This window comes from Mus musculus, chromosome 10 (assembly GCF_000001635.26).
Source record: "Mus musculus strain C57BL/6J chromosome 10, GRCm38.p6 C57BL/6J".
Taxonomy (NCBI): domain Eukaryota; kingdom Metazoa; phylum Chordata; class Mammalia; order Rodentia; family Muridae; genus Mus; species Mus musculus.
The window spans coordinates 41608043-41635607 of record NC_000076.6 but is presented as its reverse complement, the minus strand read 5'-3'; the positions used below and the strand labels follow the sequence as shown (position 1 = coordinate 41635607).

At 45.5% G+C, this 27565-nt stretch overlaps 1 protein-coding gene across 13 annotated transcripts in view; it reads left to right on the top strand.

Moving 5' to 3' along the window:
• Ccdc162 (coiled-coil domain containing 162) overlaps window positions 1-27565 on the top strand; it is a 177677-nt gene that overhangs the window by 80913 nt on the left and 69199 nt on the right. For 10 of the 13 annotated variants that reach the window (XR_871443.3, XR_003948818.1, XR_001779633.2 and 7 more), the window contains 9 exons: window positions 1412-1640; window positions 5456-5658; window positions 8307-8462; window positions 10933-11026; window positions 12090-12227; window positions 19624-19775; window positions 20716-20827; window positions 22266-22315; window positions 22662-22838. Coding sequence is in view for 10 of the 13 variants with exons in the window: in XM_011243230.3 (XP_011241532.1) it covers window positions 1412-1640; window positions 5456-5658; window positions 8307-8462; window positions 10933-11026; window positions 12090-12227; window positions 19624-19775; window positions 20716-20827; window positions 22266-22315; window positions 22662-22838 (1311 nt within the window). In the remaining 3 variants the exon portion in view is untranslated. Of the gene's footprint in view, window positions 1-1411; window positions 1641-5455; window positions 5659-8306; window positions 8463-10932; window positions 11027-12089; window positions 12228-12427; window positions 13123-19623; window positions 19776-20715; window positions 20828-22265; window positions 22316-22661; window positions 22839-27565 lie in introns of those variants that run through there. The other 3 variants (XM_017314137.2, XM_011243234.3, XM_017314138.1) reach the window with 3 other exon arrangements.

Below are 27565 nucleotides of genomic sequence, written 5' to 3'. Positions count from 1 at the left end.
ACCAGGATAGGTTACATATCTGGGACAGGCAGAGGACTTTGAGAGACAATAGCCAAGATTCTACTTCTTATGAAAGAGTTGGGTTTGTGAAACTGCACCTCCCCTTAGACATTGCACAGCGTGGATGGATGTCTTCACCGTAACGAGCTTGGCACCAGCTGTGTGTACATCTTGCTATGAAAAGAATGCGCTGTTCAGGAAATGGCTTTTGGCAGATCAGGCTAAGGCAAAAATGGGTCCTAGAAGCTTTCAGAGTTGTCTCCAAACCCAGTGCCATGGGCTCAGTTGAGCTTTAAGATCTAGGACCAAGCTGAAACCCATTTACCTAGGTTCTAGTAGAATATTCGTGCTCTTCAGTTCTAAGGTAGGAAGATCCTTGACTGGCTCTGGATCTTTCATTTTAAAAAAAGTCTGCAGACAAGTGTTTTACTGATTTTTTTTTTCGACTCATCTATTCTAGGAGGCCCTCAGTGTACAGAGAACTTAAAAATTGTCTTTATTCATTAACATTTGGGGAAAGAAAAGAAAAAAAAAATCAGGCAAAAATTAAAGTGGTTTGCAGCCCCATAGGAGGAACAACAGTATGAACCAACCAGTACTCCCAGAGCTCCCAGGGACTAAACCACCAACCAAAGGGTACACGTGGAGGGGCATATGTAGCAGCTGCATATGTAGCAGAGGGTGGCCTTGTGGGCCTTGTGGGCCTCTTATCAATGAGAGGAGAGGCCCTTGGTCTGGTGAAGGCTGAATGCCCCAGAGTAGGGGAATACCAGGACAGGGAAGCAGGAGTGGGTGGATTGGTGAGCAGGGGGAGGGAGAATGGGATAGGGGGGTTTTCGAAGGGGAAATGAAGAAAGGGGATAAAATTTGCAATGTAAATAAAGAAAACACCTAATAAAAAAGGAAAGAAAAAAAAAGAATCATGGAAATTATTGTTCTCTTATGTAATCTTTTTTCTTTTCTTTTTTCTTTTTTTGACAAGGTTTCTCTGTATAGTCCTGGCCGTCCTGGAACTCTGTAGACCAGGCTGGCCTCGAACTCAGAAATCTGCCTGCCTCTGCCTCCCGAGTGCTGGGATTAAAGGTGTGTGCCACCATGCAATTTTTTTTTTAAGCAATTCTTTTCTCAGACGGTCATTGAAGCATCAAGGGTTTTGTTATAGCCACTGCTATAGTTCCAGTAGGACAGTTGGAAATACATCAGTTTCTTTCCACTTTACAGGGCTTGTGTTAAAGCCAAGAGCATGTGGCAGTACTGGTTAATTCCCTCTGTGCTTCCCTGTTATAGAAAGATCAGGACGTGTAGGAGCAGTGATATTGGTCTTTAAAAACATAAAGTCAGGTATCTTCAAAATCCGTATCTATACTCTTTGTTGTGAAGAATCGAATCATCGTTTCTTCTCCTCCTCAAGCCCAGCTTCCGGAAAGGTCCACCCGTTGGAGCTCCACCCTTCCCTTGGCCTGGCTGGGCTCATCCCCAAAGCTCTGGAGCACCTGTTTCGAGAGGCTCGCCATGCCCACAAGGCTGCATCGCCCAGCTCGCTCGCCCAGATAGAGATATGCAGTTTGCAGCTTGCCCTGGACCTGTGGCTCAGCCCAGTCAAGCCCGAGGCCTGGTACAGCGCGCAACTCCAGAGAGAGGTGGGTGTTTTTTGACAGGAGAGTTGGGTCCTTGGCAAAGAGACCACTTCCTTCCAGATGTTCCTGTCTGTTTAGCTCTCTGTTCACCCGTTTGGCACTCTTCCCCTTGTTTGGCCAGAGAAAGAGCATACTCACAAGCCTTGCCAATATTTCTATGTGAGTTTTGTTTTGGACAAAGCTTCTAGCTAGCATATAAGGATGTTGCTATAATTAATTTAAATGGAGGGTTACCTGGGTATGTAAAAATATTTTCTCACTTCCCACTGCTGCCTTAATGATACAGTGTGTCTGTGTACTGGGGAGAAGCTGGAGGTACACTGGACAGCCTTAATGGTCAGTGGTTCCAGCTGTGGCTGAACTTGTATTTCAATCCTTTGCATTTTCTGTTAAGGCTTTCAATGCTGGGCTGGTGCTTCCAAACCGATCTCGTTTGATAATGAGGCCACTTGTGATAATGGAGGTGATTTGAAGAGTATTGGCTTGTTGGGTCAACATGGTATCCTATCTTGCCTGCCTAAACTAACCTTGTCTTTAAAAAAGAAAGGATTTGTTCTTAAGTTTGATTATTTTATTTGTGTATGTGTGTGTCTTTGTGTGTGTGCATATATAGGCTGTGTGTTTCTGGATGTCTGTGGAGGACAGAAGAGAATGCCAGATACCTTAAAGCAGCAGTTACAAGTGGTTGTGAGATGCCCAGTGCAGTACTGAGAAAGGAATTTGGATCTTTGGAGGCACAGGAAGTGCTCTTAACCCCTGAGCCATCTTTTTGCCCCTAAAATCATTTTTAAAGAGACAATTTAGAATTTATTAAAATAATATAAAAATAAAGAGAATTATAGCAGAAGAGGAAAAAAAAACATTTTAATTTAAAGCTATTCAAAGGCAGGCACTATTAGTGCAGTCCCTGATGCTGGAGTGGCTGGGAAGGAGGATCAGAAGTTCAAAGCCTGCCTGGGTGTTATAGTGAGTGCCAAGTCAGCTTGAACTACATAGCAAGGTCTTCCCTCAAAAGCAGGTCAGGGAAATACAGTTTTAAAAGGTGAGAAGAGGCCTGGATATCCAGCTCAGTGGCAGAGTGGTCACCTAGGTGCATGAGGCCCTAGGTTCAATTCTATCTTCCAGCTCTATAAGTCTTTCTGTTTTGTCTTGGTTTTTGAGACAGGGTCTCACTATGAAGCTCTGGCTGCCCTGATACTTTCACTATAGACCAGGCTGGCCTCAAACTCACAGAGATCTGCCTGTCTCTGCCTTCCCAGTGCTGGGTTTAAAAGTGTGTGCTCTACTAGAGCATAATTGATGAAGTGAAATTTGATTCTTAGATACTGATTGGCAGATTGCTTTGAAAAGAATCATGCCAATGTCTATAAAAACCAACTAATGTATTAGAGACACTTCCACTACAGTGCGGTATTAGCATTTGAAATGCAATGTGTGAGCTAACTCATTGCGTGTGTGCATGAAAGTCAGCATTATGGTATTAATGTACACTTCTGTGCTATTTATTACAACCATATCTATATCTATATATATCTGTATATATAGATAAGTGTGTATATTCTCTATGTATACATGTAATATATATTATATATACTATATTATATATATATATATTTGTGTGTATGTGTGGGCATGCCTGTGTGGATTTGTGTATGAATGCAGATACAGGTGCAGGTGCATACAGAGGCCAGAAGGGGGCCTCAGTTTCCTTTAGCTGGGCCTGTAAGTGCTGTGCGCTGCCTGAGCTGGGTTGCTAGGAACCAAACCCTGCACCTTCTCAGTTTCTGTGCTATATCTCTAGCCTGTGTTGAGATGATCTTTTAACACATTTGGTCACTAGCTATAATTTTGTGTGTGATTCTTTTTGGCTCCCTTATCTGAGAAAATAACTTCACTGCTATTCACTTATCTGAGGTTTAACTAAAAGGAACTTTAACCTTTGGTCTATCATATTTTCTGCAAATGTTTTTTCATTTGTCTTTTTAAAGCAATCCTTATTTTTGTGTAGTCAGGTCTGCTGGCCATTTCCTTTGTGACTGTGTCTCAGAGGCAGAGAGGACGTCTCCCTTTGGGTGTTTCATTTGTCTCCTCTGATCCTGATTTTAAGGGTTCGATTTAATTTTTAAACATCCAACTCTTTTACTCTTCACTGGAATTAGTGTTCATGGGATGATGTGTGAGACAGATATTGGAATGCTCCCAAAGTCCCGAGCCATTTCCAAAAATGGAAGTCTTACTTCCATTTTTTATTCTCGCAGTGTCTTGTAGTACCATATTTAATATTAATTTTACAAAATGTCTTATTGATTAGAGACTGTCTGGGGTGACTTGTCTAGTCTCCTGTTAATGTCACAATTTTAATTATTGTTTTGGAACTATGTTCACAATTAAACCTAGAAATACTGAGTATTTAGACTAACTTTTTGTATTAGAAAGTGGGTGTACCACTGTCAGCTGAAGGCATGCAGGAATTTAACAGCTCCCTTGGTTCTCACGGCTGAAGACTTTAGGAGCCTGAAAGTCACATCTCCAGAAGACAAGTCTTTTGGTAGATATATAGTTAAGGAAGATGGCACAGCCTGTGGAGCAAGCCAGAAAAAGAAGAGAGAGGGTCCTCAGACGAGGTCTTTACTGGAAAGGGCACGTTAGATGTTCACTAAGGCACAGGGTATGAAAGGTCACTTGGATGTTTCAGGGATCACATGGGGCCACCCAGGAGTGAGAAGGTGCTGAGAGGCAGTGGGATCCTGTGAAGTTAAGGGACTCGGAAGTAGGGGGCTACAAGCTACTCTTGGTACTACTGAATGACCCTGTAAGACGTAAAGGTCACAGGGCAGGCTTTGTGCAGGCTCACAATCTCAGATACACAGGAGGTGGAAGCAGAAGGATAAGTTCAAGGCCAGCCTGGGCAACTTAGTGAGATCTTGTTTGAAATTAAAGTAAAAAGTAACTCCATGGTAGAAGGCATGAGATTCTAGGTTTAGTTGCCAGGCATTTTAGATTCCTCGTTGCTGAAGATCTTCTATGCTTCCTGAGGGTCTGTGAAAATTGAAAGAATCTATGGGTGTGAAAATTCTTTGGCATTTTGAAACTGAAATCAGAGAGGATGATAAAAATTGTTCTTTGGCCACCAAAACATTTTTAAAGATTTTATTTTATGCATATGGGTCTTTTGCCTGCATGTACCACAGGTATACCTAGTGCCTGTGGAAGTCAAACAAGGCATTGGATCCCCTAGTACTGTAGTTACAAGTAGTTCTGAGCTGCCGTGTGGGTGCTGGGAATCAAACCCAGGTCCTCTGGATGGGCAGACAGTGCTCTAACCACTGAGCCATAGCTCCAAGTTTTTAATTTTTTTTTTTTTTTTTTTTTTTGGTTTTTTGAGACAGGGTTTCTCTGTATAGCCCTGGCTGTCCTGGAACTCACTTTGTAGACCAGGCTGGCCTCAAACTCAGAAATCTGCCTGCCTGTGCCTCCTGAGTGCTGGGATTAAAGGCATGCGCCACCACACCTGGCTCTTAAATAATTTTTTAACCAGTGACTTTCATTTCTATTTAGTACCCTTTTTTTTTTTTTTGTTTAGACTCAAAGCATTTATATTAACAAGATTTATCCTCATAATGAAAAAATACTTCTGTGTATATTAGCCCTCATAACCCTCTGGGCAGTCCTATTAATTAGTGATTCTCTGTAACTGTCTAGTAGGTGACCAGGAAATGATGCTTTCAGTCTGTATCACAGAGAGTATAATTTTTCTGTTTTCTACACATGATGCTGCTGCTTCTTTTGAGTTTTCAAATTACTTGGTTTGCTCTCAGCTCTTTTCAGCTCAAGTGATGGGTGACCCCTTTCTCATGGAGGAGGTGGGCCTGCTTGCGCTCAGGTCTGCGGTGGACAAAGGAGTGAAACAAGGCCAAGATTTCCACACACTGCTCCTGGACACATTTTCCAGGCTCCTGGAACTCCTGACCCTCCGTCACCGGCTGATAGAAACAAGCGTGGAGAGTGCGTACTTGGCTGGGTTAGTCAGGGGACCAGAAGATCCATGGAAGGATTTGGGGAACAAATGGAAGAGTCTAGCGCTCGCTGTCCTGAGCAGCTAGATCGAATAATGACCGACTTCCTTCCTTCTTTCCTTCCTTCCTTCCTTCCTTCCTTCCTTCCTTCCTTCCTTCCTTCCTTCCTTCCTTCCCTCCCTCCCTCCCTCCTTCTTTCCCTTCCTCCCTCTTTCCCTCCCTCCCTCTTTCCCTCCTCTCCTCCCTCCTTTCCTTCTTTCCCTCCCTCCTTTCCTCCCTTCCTTCCTTCTTTCCCTCCTTCCCTCCCTCCTTTCCTCCCTTCCTTCCTTCTTTCCCTCCTTCCCTCCAAGCCTCCCCATGAACTTCTCTGACCTTTCCACTGAGAGAGCATGAGTTCCCCCCATGCTGTCCACATCTTCTTTCCACTCAACATGAGTCCTTTTGTTTAGATACTTGATATTGGTTTGTCAGCTTTCCAACAGGAAATCACTGACAGACTGTTTACCATGCCATTCCGTGACCTGGAATCTTTGTCTGTGCGGTTGTAACAGAGTACCCGAGACTGTGTCATCTGTAAAGAATAGAGATCTATATCTAATAGTTCTGGATGTTGAGATGTCCAAGGTCATGGGGTCTGTCTTAGGGTTTTGCTGCTGTGAGCAGACACCATGATCAAGAGCAACGTTTAATTGGGACTGGCTTACAGGTTCAGAGGTTCAGTCCATTATCATCAAGGCAGGAGCATGGCAGTGTCCAGGCAGATGTGGGGCTTGAGTAGCTGGTGTTCTATGTCTTCCTCCAAAGGCAGACAGGAGAAGACTGACTTCCAAGCAGCTAGGAGGAGCATCTTCAAGCCCACACCCGCAATGACACACTGCCTTCAACAAGGCCACCCCTCCTAGTAGTGCCACTCCCTGGGCCAAACATACTCAAATCACCACAGGGTCCACATCTGGCAAGAGCCTTCTTTGCTGCAGCATCCTGAGACAGAAGACAGACAATAGAGCATACTCTGCTTATGCTCATCAGTGGAGTGGAGAGAGAAGGAGCAGAGGAAGTCAGAAAGGAGAGGGGAAGGGTCTGAAGTCCTTCCATCAGGAACTCAATTCCACGATAGCTGGCCTCCTATCCTCTAACAGCCCAGGCCCCGCAACCAATATCCCTTAAAAGTCTCTGTTAGCCGTCCTTGTGTTGGGATTGAATTTCTAGTATGTAACACACAAAGTGCTGTTCTGATGCCCACAAGAGGCCCTTCAGGCACAGACCATGGCTGGCCCCCCAGTCCACCAGCCCCCACTGAGGACCTTCTTGACCCCAGTCTTTGTGGGACTTTATACATCTTAAGACTATCCTTACAAGACAGGTGCAAACACTATTAGCATGGAAGTGGAGGGTGGGAAAAAGTGAAGTAATTAGCCTCAAGTCTCCAAATTAGAAAGTAGCAGAAACAGAAAGTGAGCTGCTATCAATCAGTCAAACTGCCACCTCCCCGACACGGCTTCTCTGCGATGGATTAGTCTCTCGGGAGTTAATAATGCAAAAATGACCCGTAATATATTATAACCATGATACTTTTCTCACTTGAAAAAATACATTGGGAGCACAGCAAAGAGAATATTTCATTCTTTCTAAGTGGATCAGGGAGAGCATCATGGGAAACGATGCTATAAATAGAACTGGGTCCCTCTAAAATATATGGGATCAAGAACCAGTATATCAAGGTGGGACAGTCTGCTCCAGAGAGTCAAATTAAACTGCAGGCACTGGGTTGGATCCTAATCCAATAGGCTGATGGACCCATAAGAGGACCATTGGCACAAACTACACAGGGAAGTAGGGGGCACCATCTACAAGCTAAGGAGAGAGCAATGGGACAGCTCCCCCTTGGCAAGCCTGGAAGGAGCTAACTTGCCCACACCTTGATCTCAGAAATGAGGCAATGGAGCACTCTGTTAGCTCTTGGTATATTTCTGTGGTACTTTGTGGCAACCCTAGTGCACTGAGCCAGGTGCCAATTGAACTCATGGTGAGAACTGGCTTAGACTGGAGAGAATGGTAGCTGTTTAAGACTGAATCGCCAGAGAGACATCCAAATGGAGCGGAGAGATGAATCGGGACAGGGCTGAGGGCCACAGATGCTTCTATGAGGATATGGTTTTAGGAACTGATGTAGTAAGTGGGAAGAGGGCCAGGGCTAGAGTTAAGACCACATCTGAACTTAAAGAAAAGCCAGTGAAACCTGGCAAGGTATGATCACGGGGCAGGAGCATGGACAGTGTAGGTCCAGCAAATAACAGTGCCCTCCAGGAAGGGGGCGAGGAGTCAGCGTGAATGGCACCAAGGGAAGGCAGGGACTGCGTCTCAGAAGTAAAGATGGATGAGCTCGTGAGGCTCCTAGCATAGCAACAGCAACCGCTGTGTGGGAGGTAAGGGCTGAGGTGCTACCCAAGTGCATCCAAGTTTCTATTATTTGCCTGACCTAGTGGATTGCACAAGATCATCTGAGACTGTTCTCTTTGCTTAATACAGGGCCTGCTCTGGTTCAGGTTTGTGTTCTTGCTTAATTAATTGTACAAGTTCACTTTCTCTTGGCTTGATTGTCTTTCAGGAAAAAACACTAACAAACACACCCTTGCCCCTTCCCTGCTTCTAGGCTATATAAGGAATTGGCATTGGAGATGGGCTTTGAAGAATCCCATTTGCATCTGAGGCCAGTTCACTTTGAGTTTGCATCACACAAGGACAAGGTGGACCCACCCCCTCCCGTCTTTATAACTTCTCTGCTGGAGGACAGCAGTCGGGTAGACAGGTGAGCCTCCAGGGGACAGTGGTGTCACTGGAGATGAGTAACCAGTGAGAATGAGTTCCATCACCACTGGATAGCAAGTGCAGTCGGGCCTTACTCCTTAGGTGTAATCTGCCATTATGCTGGTTTCTTCCATATTAAACCACAAAATCAGGTTAGGGAGATGGCTCTGTGGTTAAAGAGCTTGCTATGCAAGCTTGAGGACTGGAGTTCAGATCCCAGAACCCATGTAAATGCGTGGCGGAGACCTGGAGACCTGCAATTCCAGCTTCGCGAGGTGGGATGTGTGATCCCCAAAGCAAGCCAGAATTACAATATGTGTGAGCTCTGGACCTAACCCAGAGACCTTACCTCACTCAACAAGGTGGAAAAGTGATGAAGATAATTTCCAACATCACCTTTGAGTTTCTACATGCACAAGCGTGGAAATGTATACACACATGCATGACTACTAACCCCACACAACTCAAAAATGGGAAAAGAAAATAAGTGGCTAGAAACACACAAAATTACCGAGACATGGTAGAGCCAGGTCAGAGAGTGCGAAGGAAACCACAGACTCCCAGCTTCTCTGGTGGACCTTCTGGTAGCAGGGGGTGTGAGGGCTAGCCTCCTCTCCCACCCACTTCCCCAGATCAGGAAGAAGTCAGCGACACTTCTGCATCAGTGACATGGAGCACAGAGCTCACAGGCAGGCATCTTAGTCAGCTCCTGTCATGGGAAACTATTTCCTATCAATGAAACCCCAGGGACAGCCCATGACACTCCTCTCCAGACAGATGCAATCCACTCTGTTACAGCTATGGCTAGGACTACAGCAGCTCTTCTCTCCCGCAGCCAGTGTATGGGGGGGGGGGGGGTCAGCTTCTCCTGTCCTCACTTCTTTCCTTCTGAGCCATGTCTGTCCTTTCTCCCAGGGTCCCATCTCTGCCCCCAGAGAGTCCCAGTCCTGGCTCCACCACGAGGAAGGCAAAGGTGACTCCACAGAGGAAAAGCCCTTGCACTGCTAGTATAGTTCGAGATTTGACTCAGACATGCAGTCAGGCTGCTGGGTTTCCTGGGGCATGGCTGTAATGAGAGAAATTTGTATAGCAGGATACTATGGTGGTTTCTTGGCATTGTGAAAATGAGGGCTGAATTCAGCTTTAATGGGTGGAACAAGGTCGCTGTCCTACATGTGCCTTATGTTATTTAGCAGTGTTTTTGATGTCTACTGGAGAGACACCAGCGGGCAGTCGCTCTCCTCCTCCTCCTCTCCTCCTCTTTTTCCTCCTCCTCTTCTTCCTCTTTTTCCTTCTCCTCTTTATTCTCCTTCTCTTCCTCCTCCTCCTCCTCCTCCTCTCCTCTTTTCCTCCTTCTCCTCTTCTTCCTCTTTTTCCTTCTCTTTATTCTCTTTCTCCTCCTCCTCTCTAGCCTCCTCCCTTTCCTCCTCCTCCTCCTCCTCCTCCTCCTCCTCCTCCTCCTCCTCCTCCTCCTCCCCTCTCTTCTCTTCCTCAACCTTCCCACCCCTTTGTTTCTGACAATTGAAGATGCCTCCTGATGTTGCCAAATAGTTCCTTGGGGGCAAATTTCTCTGGCCCTATTTCACCTCGCTGCTAAAACAAAGATGACCATTCCAGGGCAGGAAGCATGGTACTTTCTCAAGTGAGGCCAGGTGTCCAACTGCCACTGGGAGCCAGGCTGTACTCAAGGCTTTTGTAGAGCTGGTTTTCTACAGAAAAGAGGGCTGGACTCCACCTCTTGGCACAAGCTGCCTGAAAGCTCTGTGGTCTGGTTCAGTGGTGACAGGGCCTCCTTGTGAGGTCCAGTTATGCTCCAAGTCAAGGGGAGCCTTCTGGAAGGGTGACTTGTGTATTTAGAGAGCATGCATCTTGACTTCATTGTATGTATGGTAACTTCCTAAAGTTGTCGCTCTGGAGAGACAGTGTGAAGGCAGCATGCAGGCCACATGACTTACAGGACAGGACTTATACTTTATAAAGCACGTTTGTACAAACACATTTCACAGTCATCCTAACCCTACACTAGCTAACAGTCCAGTCATGGGCGAGAAAACAAAGACTGATAAATACAACAAAGGGCTATGCCGCAATGCAGGAACATGGCATAGAGAACAGCTTAGGTAGCTGCTGGAGCATGGAGAGCAAGAAGTAGATGCCATTTAGGGTGCTCAAAAGAGGGGGTTAGTGGGGGATCCTGAACAGGTGTGGTCAAGAGGGTAAGAAGAAAAAGGGATGATGAAGAGAAAAGAACTTTCAGAAGTATGGAGTGGTTATCACAACCAAATCCAGTGAGAACCAGAAAGACTCCAGAGCCTTCCAGCTTGGGGTTGAATATGGTCCTCTGAAAAGCTTGCTCTTACCATTGGCGTCCCAGATCCAGTCGGCTGCTGTCCCTCACGGTGCGCCATCAGATGCGTATTCCCTGACAGGTGTTGTGTCAGGACGGGACAGTTCCACTTTTCTTCTTACAGATACTGCCCCACCTCCCTGGTCCTAGCCATCTCTGAGCTGGATGACAACCAAATTGGCAAATTCAGTTTTCACACAAAAGAAGCCATCCTCAAGGTAAACGGCTCTGTGGACTTTTTTTTTTTTTAAGAAAGATTTTAAATTTTAAAGAAAATTGATGTATCAAAAGATGGCCTAGTCAGTCGGCCATCACTGCAAAGAGAGGCCCATTGGACTTGCAAACTTTATATGCCCCAGTACAGGGGAACCCCAGGGCCAAAAAGGGGGAGTGGGTGGGTAGGGGACTGGGGGGGGGTGGGTATGGGGGACTTTTGGGATAGCATTGAAAATGTAAACGAGGAAAATACCTAATTAAAAAAAATTCATTATTAAAAAAAAAATTGAAAAAGAACCTAAAACAAATCAACTTATTCTTGTGTTCTTAAAAAAATAATTCATACAAATTGGCTTCCATTAGTAACAAAAGCTTTCCCCAAGCTCCACCTAGCATTGTGCCTGCGATTCCAGCGTTGGGGACAGGGAGGGAGGAGGATTGGGAGTTCAAGGCCAGCCTTAGATACATAGTGAGTTTGAACTTGAGGCTAGCCTGGCCTACATGTCTCAAACAAGAGAAAAACTTTCCTTTATTACTAATAATGCTGGCCTTGTATGGGCCTGGTTTGAGCCACAAGGACTGCAGCCCCCATGTCATAAGTTCTGTTAGGGATGAAAAGACAGGGCACACAGCAAGCTTAGCTTTTTAAATTGTACAGTTGCTATTGGAGCTTTTCGGCATAGCTTTTAGAACCCCATGCCATTTTTCTCCTTTTGCCTTGAACTTTTTTGCTTGTATATGGGTAGATATTTTGCTTGATTTTAAGAGCCTGCTTCTGAATCCGTGTGGTCCATCAGAGCCCTTCCCTGACCGTCAACAGGGGGATTGCATGGTGTCCACCTACACAGTATGTCTGACTCACAGGCTCCCTGCCTGAAGAAGAGTGGGTTCAACCTGGCAGTTGAGCAACAAGAAGCCCAATGTATCGTGCAGTTCAAGTCCTGGGTGTCTCGATGGTTTCACTAATCGATGAGCTCCACCATCTTAACCAATCGGTGAGCTCCACCATCAGCTGCTCCTCCCTCAGGAAGCAATCTCTTTGTAATTTACCTTCTCTTCCCGCAGCTCTTCGTCCATTCAGGAGTGGAAAATATGCAAGTGACCCTTGCATGCCAAACTGCTCAGAGAAATGCTTTGATGGTGGCCATTCAACAGGCGTTCTTTTATCACATTCCAGGAGCGGGCAGCCTTGTTGATCTCAAGGTCAGCCTATAGGATGGAGATGCCAGAGCATGCTGCCCCTGCCAGCTGCTAATGCCAGGCTGCTCACTGTTCCTCCTCTTCCCTCTCCTTTCCTCCCATTTGTCTTCCTCTTTCCTCCCCCTTCTCCCTCCCTCTTTCCCCTTCTTTCTTTCTCCACTTGCTCTCTGCTTTCTATCACCTTTTGTTTCTTGTCTGTGTAGGGAAAACATGCAGTTTCTCATAGTGTACACTCAAAACACAGACTACTTGTGTGACTCCAAAAGCCATGGAGGTTTCTCCCCAACAGCAAGCAAGCAAGCAAGCAAGCAAGCAAGCAAGCAAGCAAGCAAGCAAGCAAGCAAGCAATATATTCTGCAGAAGACCCATCTTGTCTTCTCACATTCAATTATGTCAGCACGCACCTGCAGCGTGTCGCATCTCACAGACGAAGGGACTTTGGTACCAACAACTGCTCCCATCTCAGATCTGGTCTAGGCCTCTGGAACTTCTGATTGGATGGCTACAAATTGGAGCTCCTAGGTCTTCCTTAGGCTACAGGTTCTCACAGGATGGAGAGAGACATGTTCTACAGTTTATTTGAAAAGGATGCTTAAAAGGATATAAATAAGCAACCAGATGAAGAGATGTGTGGACAGTCTGAAGGGCCCTGACTTTGTGGGGTACTGTCCCCATAGTGTTGGGGTGTGTGCTCCCTGTGCCATGTGGATGGATTCTCAGTCACTTTCTTGCAAGCCTCTGCATGGCCAACTGTTCTGAGACTCTGCAAACTCTGCCTTTTGGAAAGACGTCATCACATGGGCCTGAAGGATCATGTGACCTACACAGAGACTTGGACGAGAATGTGAAAAGCAACCATAATGCCTGTCCTAAGGGGTTCAGTGAGGACCTGATTAGGGTAAGAGCCCTCCTCAGATCTTGTCTTCTTAAAGGACAGAATTCAGCCAAAGGACATAGATAATTTAAGCAGAGGTTTATTGAGCAAAACCAAGCAAAGGATGATTCATTCTTTCTAGAGATAAGGTTGGGCTCTCCTGAAAAGTGGGGATTATTGGGGTGTGACAGTGAGTGGTGTTTAGCAGCCCAGTTTTGACTTTTGAGAAGGTTTAATGACTATGAGGGGGTCAGCACGTTGGCAGACCCCATCTCTCTTTTAGGCTATTTCTTCCTATGATCATCTTGAAAAGTCCTTAGGAAAAGGGGACACCAAAAGTCACAGTACCAGTTAAGTTTTTAGTGAAGCTGGGGCTTTTTGATGAAACAGCCCCTGACTTAGTACACATGTGGCAGCTAAGAAAGTATCCCAGAGCCTAAGTTTCTGATGTAGTGGAGAGGGTTTGAGTATAGCTTCAAGGATATTTGTGCATTTATTTATTTATTTATTTATTTATTCATTCATTCATTCATTCACTTTGCATCCCGGTATCAGCCCCCCTCTCTTCCCAGTGTCTTTTCACTCAGATCCTCACCCCATATCCTGCTCTCCTTCACTTCTGAGAAGGAGGAGTCCCCATGGGTATCCCCCCTACCCTGGCACAGAAGTCACTGCAGGACTATGCGCACCCTCTCCTCCTGAGGCCAGACAAGGTGGCCCAGTTGGAGGAACAGACTCATACACAGGCCACAGGATCAGGGACAGCCCTCACTTCAATTGTTAGGGGACCCACATGAAGACCAAGCTGCACGTCTGCTACATTCATTCAGAGGGCTTAGGTCCAGCCCATGTATGCCCTGTGGTTGATGGTTCAGTCTCTGGGAGCCCACAAAGATCCAGATTAGTTGACTCTGTTGGTCTTCTGTGGCGTCCCTGTCCTCTTCAGGTCCCTCAGTCCTTCCTCCAACTCTCCCATAAAACTCCCCAAGCTCCATCTAATGTTTGGCTGTAGATATTTTATCACAAAGGGGCATTGTGACCCTCGGGAGACACAGACATGAGACACATGTGTCCTAGATCTTAAGACACAGATATGAGCTGTGTCCTAGATCCTACGTGTGCAACTCTTGGTCTAATCTGGAGACAAAGTGACTAAGAGACAGCTGCTGGATTTTGGTTATGACATATCAAATTTCTTGCCCTCGCAGTCTCCAGAAGATGCCTGCAAGGCACAGGCTCATTACCCTGTCCTGAGAGCCTAGGGCAAAATTACTTCTGCAAGGGAGTTTTACCTCATATTGAGAGGGAAATCAGTATATTTAAGATTAGGGTTTCTTTGACCTCTGCAGAAAGAAATTTCAGTTTCCAAGGCCCACCTCTGGGAGAAACTGGGCAGGTGAAAGGCCCCTGGAAGACCAAGGTGGGAGGGTGAGGCCTCCAACTTTGCCTGCTATTGAGGCTTAAGTTCCTCAGGGTTATTCTAGCCACTTAGGCAATAACAAGGCCTTGGGAGTTTTGACTCAAGAACCCCAGGCAATGCAAAAATACGTGTATTAAATATCCCATTTCCTTGTTTCCCTTCCTCCTTGCTCCCCTTACATGAGTGGTGATGTGCTTTGTTTATTACTCTGGATACAAACTGGCTAGACTCATCTAGGACAAAATACCCTAGTTTTTAACCCTTCTCATTTGTTGATTAAAAAAAAAATCCATTGTTTTCTTGTTTATCCTGCCTATAATTCTTTTTTTGAAATGTAAGGAGAGACATATATACATATATATATATATATATATATATATACACACACACACACACACATATACATACATACACACACACACACACACACACACACACACACATATATATATATATATACATACATACACATAAATACACACAAACACATATATAAAGTTTTTAACATTGTAGCAGGGGTGACGGGCAGTGACCATGCCACACCCCATGTGTAGAGATCAGAGACTAATCTGTAGGAGTCAGTGCTCTTCCCACTGCAGATGCGACTCAGGTCATCAGGCCTGATGGCAAAAGCCTTTACCCCCTGGGCCATCTTGCTGGCCCTTGATTCCTTTTGCTACAAAACTACCACACTGGATATGCCCCTTTCCCTCACAGTTTTTTGTCTTTTGCCTTTCTGTTGTAGAGATATAAGTCACAGAACATAGAATTATTCCTGTAAAGTGTTGAATTCAGGGGCTAGACAGATGGCCCAGCAGTAGAGTACTTGCTGCTCTTCCAGAGGATGTGGGTTCCCAGAACCACACGTCTTTGCTCTCAACTGCCTATAGCTTCAGTTCTAAGGGCTCTGACTCTGCCTTGGGCCTCCTTAGGCCCTCTCACACATGTGGTCTCCTCAGACATCCTGTCACACACCCCTTCCCTGCACACACATGGCCCCTCAGATATGTCCCACTTCACCACATATATATGTGACCCTCGGATACCATACACATACACATGGTGGCTTCTCCAGATAGGTCACATACATGCACATGACCCCCGTGGATATGCCCCCCATATATATATGGCCTCCTCTGATATCACACACACACATATATGGTAGCCTCCCCAGATACAACCCCCCCCATGGCCTCCTCAGATACACACGTGTGCATGAGCACACACACAGGCACACATACAGACATACTTTTGGCCTCCTCAGATGCTCCCCCTACCACATGACCCCCTCAGATATGCCACCCCATATATATATGACCTCCTCCAATATCACACACACATACATGGTAGCCTCCCCAGATTACCCCCCCCCACACACACATGGCCTCCTCAGATACATACATGCACACATACAAAACACATGCACACATATAAACATACTTATGGCTTCCTCAGATGTTCCCTCTAACACATGGCCTACACACACATGCACACACACACACCCCACACAGAGGCACACACATGCTCCCCCCACACATGGCCTCTTTGAATGCCTACACACATGTGGACAGATACAACAGGCACAGCCAGGCACATATACATATAAACAAAAATTAAAATTTCGAAAGTGTCTGATTCAATCTTTTTTAGTCTATTCCTGGGGCCATGCAACCATTGACAGTTTCTATTTTAGAAATGTTTGTTATTGCTCTCCAAAGAAACCCTGTACCTCAGGGGTCACTCCCTCATCCCCTCCCCTTGGTCCCTGGTAACCACTGAGCTACTTTCTGTGTCTGGACTTACTGTGTTTGTATGAATGTGATCTTGCGTGTGGCCTTTTGTGTTTGGCTTTTTTCACTTAGCGTGATGTTTTCCAAGTCCATCTGTGTTGCACCATTTATTGTACCTCTTTCCTTTTTATTACTGCATAATATTCTGTCATGTAGATATATTCCATTTTGTTTATCCACTTGTCAATGAGTTGCCTTGATTTTTTTGGCCATTGGGAATAATACTGCTGAGAACATCCACATACAACGCACAGAGAAACCAAGCCTCGGTAGCTAAAAACCTGGAGCAGCTCTTTGTAGCCCAGAGCACAAGGCCCAGGATCCTCATCAAGCTATACAAGATCTCTGACCCAAGCTTTCTCTCATGTATGCCCTCTGAACTCTATTTTAAGAGTCCTAGACATTTTCTATTCTACACACCCCACTCCTCCACACACTTTATTTTTTTCTAAAGGATGCTACTCATCCTCCATGATTCAGCTCAATTATTGTCACAGGGAGCCCACTAGAGATGCTCACTTAGACAGAGTTTATGACTAATTGAAAGTCTTCATTCCAGCTAGCTAGGACTACACTCAAGTGTTAGGGGACCCAAGTATAGCTCCATGCATTTAGACTAATGGCTCTCTGCCTGTGCATTGTGACCCCTTTGAGGAGGTCAAGTGACCATTTCACAGGGGTCATATAGCAGATATATTACATAACAGATATTTACATTATGATTCATAACAGTAGCAAAATTATAGTTATAAAGTAGCAATGAAATACTTTTACAGTTGGGGGTCACCTGAACATGAGGAACTATATTAAAGGTTCACAGTAGTAGGAAGGGTAAGAATCACTGAATTAGACCAAGGGCCTTTTAAAGGCAAAAGAACACCCACTTTTATAAGGCAAAAATATCCTGTTATGTCCCTTATCCGCTGAAGGAGGAGGTTTGCACAGGAAGCAGTTTAGCAGAAGCTAAGATAAGCTAGATAAGGCACCTTGACCCCCTAGAATGGAGTTGGGTAACTCCCCATAGGGTCCTCTATCAAGGAGATCAAAATCTAGTTAAACGTGACGTGGCCTCGGGAAGAATACAGGATGGAGGCCCCTCAGCAATGTCTGGCCCCGTCACGTTACATCTTCTGGAAAACATGCAGCCCTCTTTGAACTTCACTAAAGTGAATTTTATGATTGCTTCTTCGTAAGGTGCATGTACGGATAGATTTATGAATCTTTACAACTGTGGGACAGGAAAGGGTCTGATAGCAAAATCAAGAGCTGGATTGAGGGAGGAAGAGAATGAAGAGAGAAGACAGAAGCGCATAGCTGCTGAAGGGAAGGAATCAGTGAGCCCCCAACAGCACAGCCTGGCAAAGGAGGGGTGAAAAGATGTTCAACGCCAGTAATCATCAGAGAAAAATAACTTAGGACGGTTAAAATGTAAAAGGCTGACCTCCTCCAGTGCTGGCAAGGGAGGTCTGGAACCTTTGAATACTGCTGACTAGACTGTAAAATGGCGCAACCACCTGGGGCATGACTCAGCCCTTTCTTGAGAGGTTAAGCATGTGCCTACCATATGAACCGAGCACTCAACATCTAGGTGTTTAACCAAGAGAAATGAACGCACATAGCCTTACAAAAATGTGTGCCTGTGAATGTCCATAGAAGTTATATTCATGACAATCAAGAGGTAGAAAGAAATCCAAGAGTCCTCCAGTAGGTGAATACATAAATACGCGCTGGCGTTATCTATACAATGAAATACTACATAATAGTACAAATAAACAAACGACTGACACCCACAGCAATACAGATGATGCCACATAAAAGGACCAGACTCTGCACAAATCTGTGTAAACTCTAGGTGATCCATCCTAGCCTGTAACTGCCCAAACCAGAGGAGTGTGGAGGATGGAGCGTAGGGAGAGAAGAATGGGTGTGGGCGTTGTACTGTTAGCACAGCGGTGATGGTTTCTTACTGGAGAGCACGCCGCATACACGTCAGGACTTACCTAGCCAATACTTTAAAAAAATGTTTAGTACAGAAAGTTACTATTGTAAAATGGAGAGCTGAATTCTATAGCTCTGAATGAAGAGGGGTAAAGCAGATGAAAATGAAGATGCTTGATGCTCAGTTTCCCTGGTAACTCGGGACTTCCACTCACTGGGTTGGAGTTTAAAAGATGTGGACCGAATGAGACTCTGTCTCAAAAAACCACCACCAACAAAAAAAGTAGATTAGAATTAAGCTTGAAACTTAAAAATATAGTAGGATGAAGGGTTAGAAAGAGATGTGGATACTCTTGCAGGAAGGGCATAAAGAGGGAAGTGTCTGGGCATAGGGTGACGGTGGGCATGGTCACAGCTGCCATTGCAGATGAGGAATCCTGTGAGTGCAGACTCGGTGGTGTCAGCTCCCAGCTGGCAGGAAGCCGGATAATGGCGACACACAGGCCAAGAGTCTCTTCCCACCCTCCTAAGCTGGCCAGGAAACAGGTTCTAGAAGATAAGGGAAAACAGATACGACCCAAAGGTGAGGCTGGACTCAGGACCTTTGTTTTCATCCCTCCCAGCATCGTATGGCCTGGTAAGACTGCCCTGTCCTGACTTCTGTTTCCTGCAGCCTAGGATGCCCTAGGGCTCTTGGTGGGGGTGAGGTTGGGAACTTTAGATTTTTTTTCCCCATTTCCGAGATTTTCTTCCTTTTGGCCTCATCCAACTTACATAATTTTAACATGCCAAGTCCTTGGCTGTGGCGTTGAAGGATAACTTTCCCTTTGAAGGCTTAGCCTTTCTCTTTTAGTTCGTAGTTGATGAAACATCAAAGACTGGCATCCACCATCTCCATAGTGAACCGTGCTGGGACAGTAGAAGATAATGATTTTGCATTTCCTTCTCTGGCCCGCCCTCACCCCACTGTCCCTTCTTTATCGTTACATTGCCAAAGAAGACATACAGAACCCAGATAGGCTTGGCTATTCGTGAGGGAATCCATCTTCCAGGTCTGTGCAGTCCGTTACCAGTTCTTTAGGTGCTGGTGCACACAGCGAATTCCAATCAACTACTTTGTAACATGGCGACTGTTTCTCAGAGCACTTTACATAACTGGAACTATTCAGGAAATAGCCCTACTTTGAGCCTTTACCCCTACTGTGTGCAAAGTGTTGTCTCTCTTCCCATCCCCATCCCCTCCTCTTCCCCCTTTCTATCACTTCTCTCCAGTCTCCTCCTCCCATCACATATGTGTGGGGTCTGCTGTGGACCAGCAGTACTACGGGGTGTATATACCCAACACACTGAACTCATGTTGGTTTCCAAATGGTTTAGGAAACAAGTTCAGACCCGAGACATCATGGTGGGGTGAGTCCATGCAGAAGGGATTCCAGAACTACAAATGGCAAAGAGTGTTTGCTGCTAACCCCGACTTTGAAAACCCCAGACACCTTTACTCATTCTTCAGGATTTAAGACTTCTAAGAGGTACTGCATCTAGGGGGAAGAGACTTGACTCAATCAAAAACAGAGTGTGTGTGTGTTTTATTTTATTTTTTAAGATCTCATATGAAGACTCTATGAACACTCACTCCTTCAGCTATGATCCGGTCTCTGATGACGTCAGCACATCTTGATTGTGGTTCTTCCCATCCCTGCCTCTTCCTCTTCAATGCCTTTCTTCTCTTCACTTCCTGTTTCATTCTCTGTAGGTTTTGTCATGCTCTCCTTCACAAGCTGGGAGGTAAATGGGCCACTCTAGATTTTCTGTAACTGCGTAAGACTGAGAAGTGTGGAACTGCTCTCACGATATTTCAAAGATTTTACTGTTGACCAGAACAATGGGAGGATGAGTTCTCTGAGATTCATGGTACCCACCAAGGGTGCACTACTGTGCCTTGATCTTTTTCCACCATAATGGAGAAAGACAGAGACATATTCTCTAATAGTTATGACCACACGTGGTCATAACTATTATTTTGTTGAGAGACAAGGGTATCGAATTAATTTGGTAGATATGGAATGAAAAATGACAGCAGACAGAAAAAAAAACTTCTATTCGAGATACTGCTAATGGGACACGTGGTTGGAAGCCAGGAATCTTCAGACCACATTTCCAGTGCAGGTGGAAGATTTAAGAACAGTGTCTAGTTGAAAGGACCCTGCAGTTCAGGTATCTCTAACTAAGGCAGAGGTCACATTGCCCCAGGCTTTGACATCTTAGGAGGGACTGCTAACACAGGCTTTAGATACAATGGGGTCTTGAAAGGAGTACAGTGGCAGGTGAGTCACCAGATGCGCTTAAGAAAGTAGTCACTGTAGAGACGGATCAGCCTGATCTCTTGCCGCAGCACTCAGCCTGAGTTATCAAGAGCTGCTGGTCCTGCCTGCCATGGCCGCAGCTCAGCTCTCTGCTCTTGTTTGTCAGGGCTCCAGAGGCCTTCGTGTCCATTCAACTAGAAAAGGCTGGTCTGCGAGACCTGATGCTGAACACATTCCTGCACAGGAAGCAGACAATGATGGATCAGATAAAGAGCCCTGTGAGTGTGAAAGGGGAAAGGCTTCCTGAAGCTCTCCTTTACATGTGTGTGTGTGTGTGTGTGTGTGTGTGTGTGTGTGTGTGTGTATAACATATATATATGCAAATAAACAGTCTGATTTTGGCATCTGTTACTTTAAATCATTCAGACAGAGTGATTGAAAACATACTGCACAGAGCTGGAAATGAAACCCCGGCAGGATAGAATCTATAGATTTGTAGTTTTTTCAGAAACTACAGCTGTGTTTAAGGAATGCATGTTTTTCAGAAGCCATGTTTTGTTTGGTTTGGTTTGGTTTGTTAGGTTGGTTGGTTTTTGTTTTGTCTTGTCACTTTCTAAACGGACTCACCTGAGTACCTGTGCCAGGAGACTTGCTACTTTTGAGCAGTAGGTGGCTTGGGCAAGGTAGGCAAGGTAGGTCACCTGTTAACTTTGTTTATCAGAAGCCACTGTTACATCCTCTTTGAGGTTTTTTTTTTGGGGGTGGGGTGTTTTTTGTTTATTTGTTTGTTTGTTTGTTTTTTAATATTAGTAAAATCATTTGGAAAATAGTATGAAACTCAAACCTTTAATCATTTGAGATTCATTCCCAATGTTGTCAGCAGTGTTTCATTATCCATTACATGTTGGTAATGCCCAGCTCTCTGGAAGGAGATGGGAGGTTTATTTTTTCTAGACTTTGTCCCTCCCTATGTCGGGAAAGGAAAGACTAATGTAGTCAGTAAGAGCAGTCAAACACATTGTTTACTGGCAATTCTCAAAAAAACAGTGACTCTGTGGAATGTATAAGCCCCTAACAGGTCTCCAGGATTACCAGCAACTAGACCAGAAAGAAGTCAGGCTACATTCCATCAGGGTTGTCTGCTCTGGGATTTTAGCCTATGGCAAGTTAACAAGTCAGACCCTTACCATTCCATGGCTGCCAATGTTTGTATCTATTCCATGGATATATCCATTGTATGTATCCAGTATATCCATTCCATGGATGCCTGAGGTCAGAGACAACTAATTCCTCATAGCAGAGCAGACAACACAAATGCCATGTTTCTGTCAGTTCCCCTTGCCTCCCAAGTGCTACAGAGACAGTGTGGAAGAGCTACCAAGTACCCTGTGGGACTCACAGTCAGAAACTGCAAAGCTGGGTGGGGCACCTCTTTAATAGCAAAGCTGCCCCTTTTCCTAGAGAGAAAGAGACTCTACCTCATCCCTGAGGGTTGCTGTCAGCAAACACAACCCTGAGAATGGCTCAGATGGAAACTGAGCAGGGCCCGGCGTTTTTGGAGTGCTCAGCAAGATAGGAGCGAGTAGAAGAGTCTCCGGACACATCTGCCCTCAGAAGGAACGTCTTGGCTTCATAGCTGCTCTCTACTTGAACTTGACCATACCTTCATTTGAAAGCTGGCTTTCTACAGGTCTATTTTTTCTCTTTTATTGACAGGATGATGTTGAAAAAGTGAAGAAGGAACTAATAGTTGAATATTGCCAAAAGTGAGTAGCGTCTCTCTGACTGGGTAGTCTTACTTGCCAACAGCAGTGTCACCTAGAACCCCACACCAGGAGTCTGGTGGTTTGTATGTAAATGATCCACAGCACTGCTGGAGAGAGAGACGCACAGGAAACTCGCATGCAGGCAAGCATCAGAAGTCCGGACAGGAGGCACTTTGAATAGACCTGTGCTTCTGCCTTCAGGCAATGCCAGCCTTACCAAGGTGGCCATGCTTTCTCAGCAAGAGTGTTCTGTTCTCCTTGAAAAGCCCCCCAGGGAAGCAGACACTGGACCTTCTCTGAAAGCCAGACGATTCTTCAGGCTACCATCTCTTCTTCCAACCTTCAGGTTGAACCGCCGCATGTCTCATTATTCCCTTCGGGGTCAGATCATGGCCTACTGCAATAGCCTGAGAGTTCTGCTAGATGACTTTCCTACCATCAGAAACACCTTCTTCATGGTGGGACAGCCAAATGAAAAGAAGGGATTGAAGGACTCCAGTGGGGAACTCAAGGCGGACTCCAGGTACGTAAGCCTGCTGGCCCTTGCTATCCCACCACGTAGGCCTGCTGTCTCCCAGAGAGGAGCGTTAAGTACAGCACACAGGGATGCACACTATTAGGAAGTTGTGGAACCTCCCAGAGGTGAGCTCTAGGGGGAGGCTTTTAGGTCATGGAAGGGGACGTGGGGGTGCTGGTTTCTTCTTCATTGCAATCCACCCCTCCCCCCTCTCCCTCCCCCTCTTTTATTTTTCGCAAGGTGAGCTGTCATGCTGGGTGCTATAGCCATGACACAAGGCCTCACCTAAAACCTCCAGGCCAAACAATTATTTCTGAAACTTCAAAACGCTGAAGCACAATAAACATTCTCTCATTATAACTAGGTTCTTTTTTAGGTGTTTGTTACAGTAGCAGAAAGCTGACCTTCTGGCTTTCTTGCCCTTGACTGACTTTCTGGCTCAGAAGGTCAAAAGAAAACATCAGTGCTCCAAGAATAAGAGTGTCTTTGTCAGTGAAGGAGTCCTTTGTTTATGGGATGGGTGGCTGAGTTTTCCTTCAATGAGGTTTTGTTTTCTCCTGGGAAGGCCAGAGTCTCATCAGGCATAGGACTTTGTACAAACTAACATCTAAAATAAGTAAGCAAACAAGGGTGCTTGGTTTTTAACTGTCTCCTAGCGTCCAATATTCCACTCAGTGGAGAAGAACTATTCAGAAGAAAATAATAATTAACCAGTGCTGTGAGTAATTCTGCGGCCTGATTCTCTCTGTTAGGATACCCAGAGATAGACGGAAAAGACAAGCGCCATCTTCATATTTCCTCATCACGGCTTGTAGATTTCCAAGTGTTCTTAACCCAGCCTCCCTAGGCTCCCAGCCTGGATGGGGCGATAGCTTACCTGTACAGTCACTAACCACAATGCCTTGACCGTGGAAAACAGGGAACGTGTGTTATAGGTTACACAGTTTCTAGGAAGCTTACTCACTTCCTGTATTGTGTGGAGTTTGAGTAGCAGTGATATTTATAATATGATCACTAATGACACAGATGAAAGGCATTGGAAGATGGCCTGCTTCAGACCGTGCATTGTTCGTTCATTCATTCATTCATTCATTCATTCATGTACATCAGCCGCCATTCGTTCAGGGCTTGCTTAAGTCCCAGGCATTTTGTACCACGCATTAGGAACAAAGGCAAACAATTCACTGGTTCTGGGTGGAAAGCCCAGTTATCAACCAACTTCAGAGAGAAGATGTTAGAGGTGTTTCCTGGGGTCTTTGACGGTACAGAGGAGGAGATGTTTAGCTCCACCTCAGTGCCTCAGAGCGGACTACAAACAAACAAGTAATGGGAAAGTGGACTTCACCACAAAACAAAGCAAGACCAACAGAAATGGAATAGCAGTGGAGGTCAGAGGGTGAATGGAGATGAAGTTTCTTCATCCCCCAACTGAGTGACGGGTCCATCTTGCCTTGGTGTTTACAAGTTGCTCCCTGTAGGTTCTCCTGTGGAAGGCTTTGCTGGACACCTGCAGGCCAGGGAGGTTACAAGGCATTCATCTTTCATGAGAAGTGTCCCAAGCCAATCCACCAATCCTTTAAGACTCCTTCAGTCTCCTCAGCTTACGACACTCTAGATATGTTGGCCAATCTATGTTTGCCATCAGCCTTTAGAAATTCTATCCAAAAACTTAATCATGAATGCACTACATTTTTGTGTAGGATGAAATGTGTTCTGGAACCTGTTTTGTTTCTGATGTGTTTAATTTGCAGTAAACAATGAGGAGGCAAGGATGGGAAGGGGGTAGGAATCTGTGTGCTAGCTCTGTATAGTGTTGTCTTAGGTTGACAGGAAAAGTAGCCCAGATGTCTGCTAAAGAGCGAAGGAAGCGGGCTTAGCTAGGTGGAGAGCTTGGACTCCCGAGAAGACTGTTCAGTTATGTGCAATGGTTTCAGGACAGAGGCTTGGACCAGAAAGGTGTGATCAAAGTGAGGCCCACACGGAACAGTGACGCGCACATATGTTGCTTCCCCACAGCCCTGCCCCCCTGCTTCCTGTGCCCTCTAATATTAATGTCCTACTTGTACATCTGTGCCCGCATGCATGTAAGTGCACCTCTTAAGCCCAAGCATCCACAGAGGTCAGAGGAGGGTGTTTGATTCTCCTGGAACTGGAGGTCCTGGTGGTTGTGAGCCTCCATGTGGGTGCTAGGACCCAAAGCCAGGCCCTCTGCAAGAGCAGTAAGCGTTCTTAGCCAATGAATCACACTCCAGCCCCTAATATGTCTCTTTTGATACTCTTCATTTGTAGGCATGTAGAGGAACTTCTCCCTTATATGGAAGTTTGGGGAAAGTGCTTTATAAGACTTTAACTCCGAGGACTGATTCTGTGAACTGTGAGACACGGGGCAGCAGCTTCAGGAGCAGCTTAAGTTTATATATTAAGGAGCAGGGTTCTTTTAGTTCATCTGTGGAAGTCCATGTGCAGAACACCAACATTGGATGATTCTGGAAAGGATCCTTTCTTAGAGAGTCCCAGCACATTGGAGTTGGGTGTCTGAAGGAGAAATCGTGTCAAACATGAGCAAAGCATAGCTGCGTATGGTGACACACTTGGGACTTGGGGACAGGAGGAGAAGGACGTCATCCTTGGCCACACAGAAAATTTAACACTGGCCTGGACTATAAGACTATCTCGGGGAGTGGGGGTGGGTGGATATGGGGGACTTTTGGTATAGCATTGGAAATGTAAATGAGCTAAATACCTAATAAAAAATGGAAAAAAAAAAAAGACTATCTCAATATAACCTCACTTCTGATCAAATAAAATAAATAATTTTGAAGGTCAGGAAGACAGAGAGACACTGGAATCTGACAGTCCATTCCAAGAGCACACCAACTACTGACCTGTAGACAAGCCCATAGGTTTTATGCCTAAAAAAGTCTCACTACCATCCAGTAACTCCCCCATTGGAGACCAGTCATTTCCATTCATGAACTTCTTTCAGAGAAACATACTTAAAGTCAGCCCAAGACATGGCATTCAGCCAAACAAAGGTGCAGTGGAGATCCAGAGTCTGGGAGGGAGCCTCTCTGGATTTCACCCAGTGTGGTCATGTGACCCCAAGGTCTTGGGAAAATCCCTTATCTTCCACCTCTGAACCTCACCCTCTCCTGAGGACAGGCAAGCAGTTCTCCGAGGCCAAGTTCTCTATGCTTAGATAGCAAGAGCAAGGCCACAAGAAGCAGGCTTGCTGAGGAAGTACTGTGTGCAAAGAGAGGCCATTCCCATGACTGCCTGTGAAAGGTGAGCTGGGAACCAGCATAGGCGTGCATAGAGAGAGGAGAGGAGGTGCTGAGGATCCTTGTTTCAGCCGTAAGATAAGAGGCTGGGCTATGCTGAAGATCAGACATAACCTTTGGGACTGGAGAGAAAGCACTGCTCTTCTGAAGGTCCTGAGTTCAAATCTCAGCAACTACATGGTGGCTCACAACCACCCATAATGAGATCTGACATCCTCTTCTGGTGCATCTGAAGACAGCTACAGTGTACTTATTTATAATAATAAATCTTTGGGCCAGAGGGAGCAGAGGTCCTAAATTCACTTCTCAACAACCACAAGAAGGCTCACAACCATCTGTATAGCTACAGTGTACTCACACATAAAACAAAGAAATCTTTTAAAAAAAAAAAAAAAAACAAAAAAACAAAAAAAAAACCTAACCTTCGTTTAAAAACATGACCTTTGTTTTAAATGTCAGTTCCAACAGTTTATTACTGTTCCTGCTGAGGATTCTGAGATGTTTTGTCTATAAGAGTACAGTAATTGATTGGCCATGTCTGCCATGGTCAGAAATGCCCCATGAGCTGTGTTAGTTTAAAATTCCAAGAAGCAACTTAGTCATGTAAAGGCTCTAGTGTACTGTAGCTTAGCAGAGCCCTCCCAAAGCCGGTTCTTTGTCAGAGAGAAGCTAGTGAGAACCACCTTTCCATTAAGTCTCTTGTGGCTTCTGTTCCCTTCCTGATTCCAGAGGAGGCCAGAGTCTGAAGACCAGGATGTCTTGCAGCTGCTTAGGGGCAGGCTGACAGTGACAATGTTAGCTGATGTCTCACTGTGGGAAAAGGAGAGTCATTGTCATTGCAAACAGCTGGGTGGGTGTGGCTTCATGGTAGGGTACAGGGCTTCATATGAAAAGCACAGGCTAGACCCTATCCACTGCTGGTTGCCTCAGAGCACAACCTGAACGTGAATATTTGGCAGTCTTACTAACTGCTGTCCAACAATGAAACCATCATGGCCTCCATCCATCGAGGAGAAATAGACGGATCATAACAGCATAACAGTGATAAGGAGCAAAATAAGATCAATGTCTAATGAACATTCCAATCAAGAAATGCTCCCTCAGTATTGGGACTGGAGAGATGGGTCAGCAGCCACTCTTCAGAGGACATACACATGGCAACTTACAAGCACCTGTAACTCCCATTCCAGAGGATCCACTGTCCTCTTCTGGCCTCTAAGGGCCAGGCATGCATGTGGTACACACACATGTATGTAGACAAAACAAAACACTCATACACAGAAAATAAAATTGAACAAACTTTTAAAAGAAAAGGTTAAGGTGGTGTCTGGATAGGACATGCCCCTGTAGACTGGGGATAAGGTGATGTCTGGATGGGACATGCCCCTCTAGACTGGGGTGGTGTCTGGATGAGACATGCCCCTGTAGACTGGGGATAAGGTGGTGTCTGGA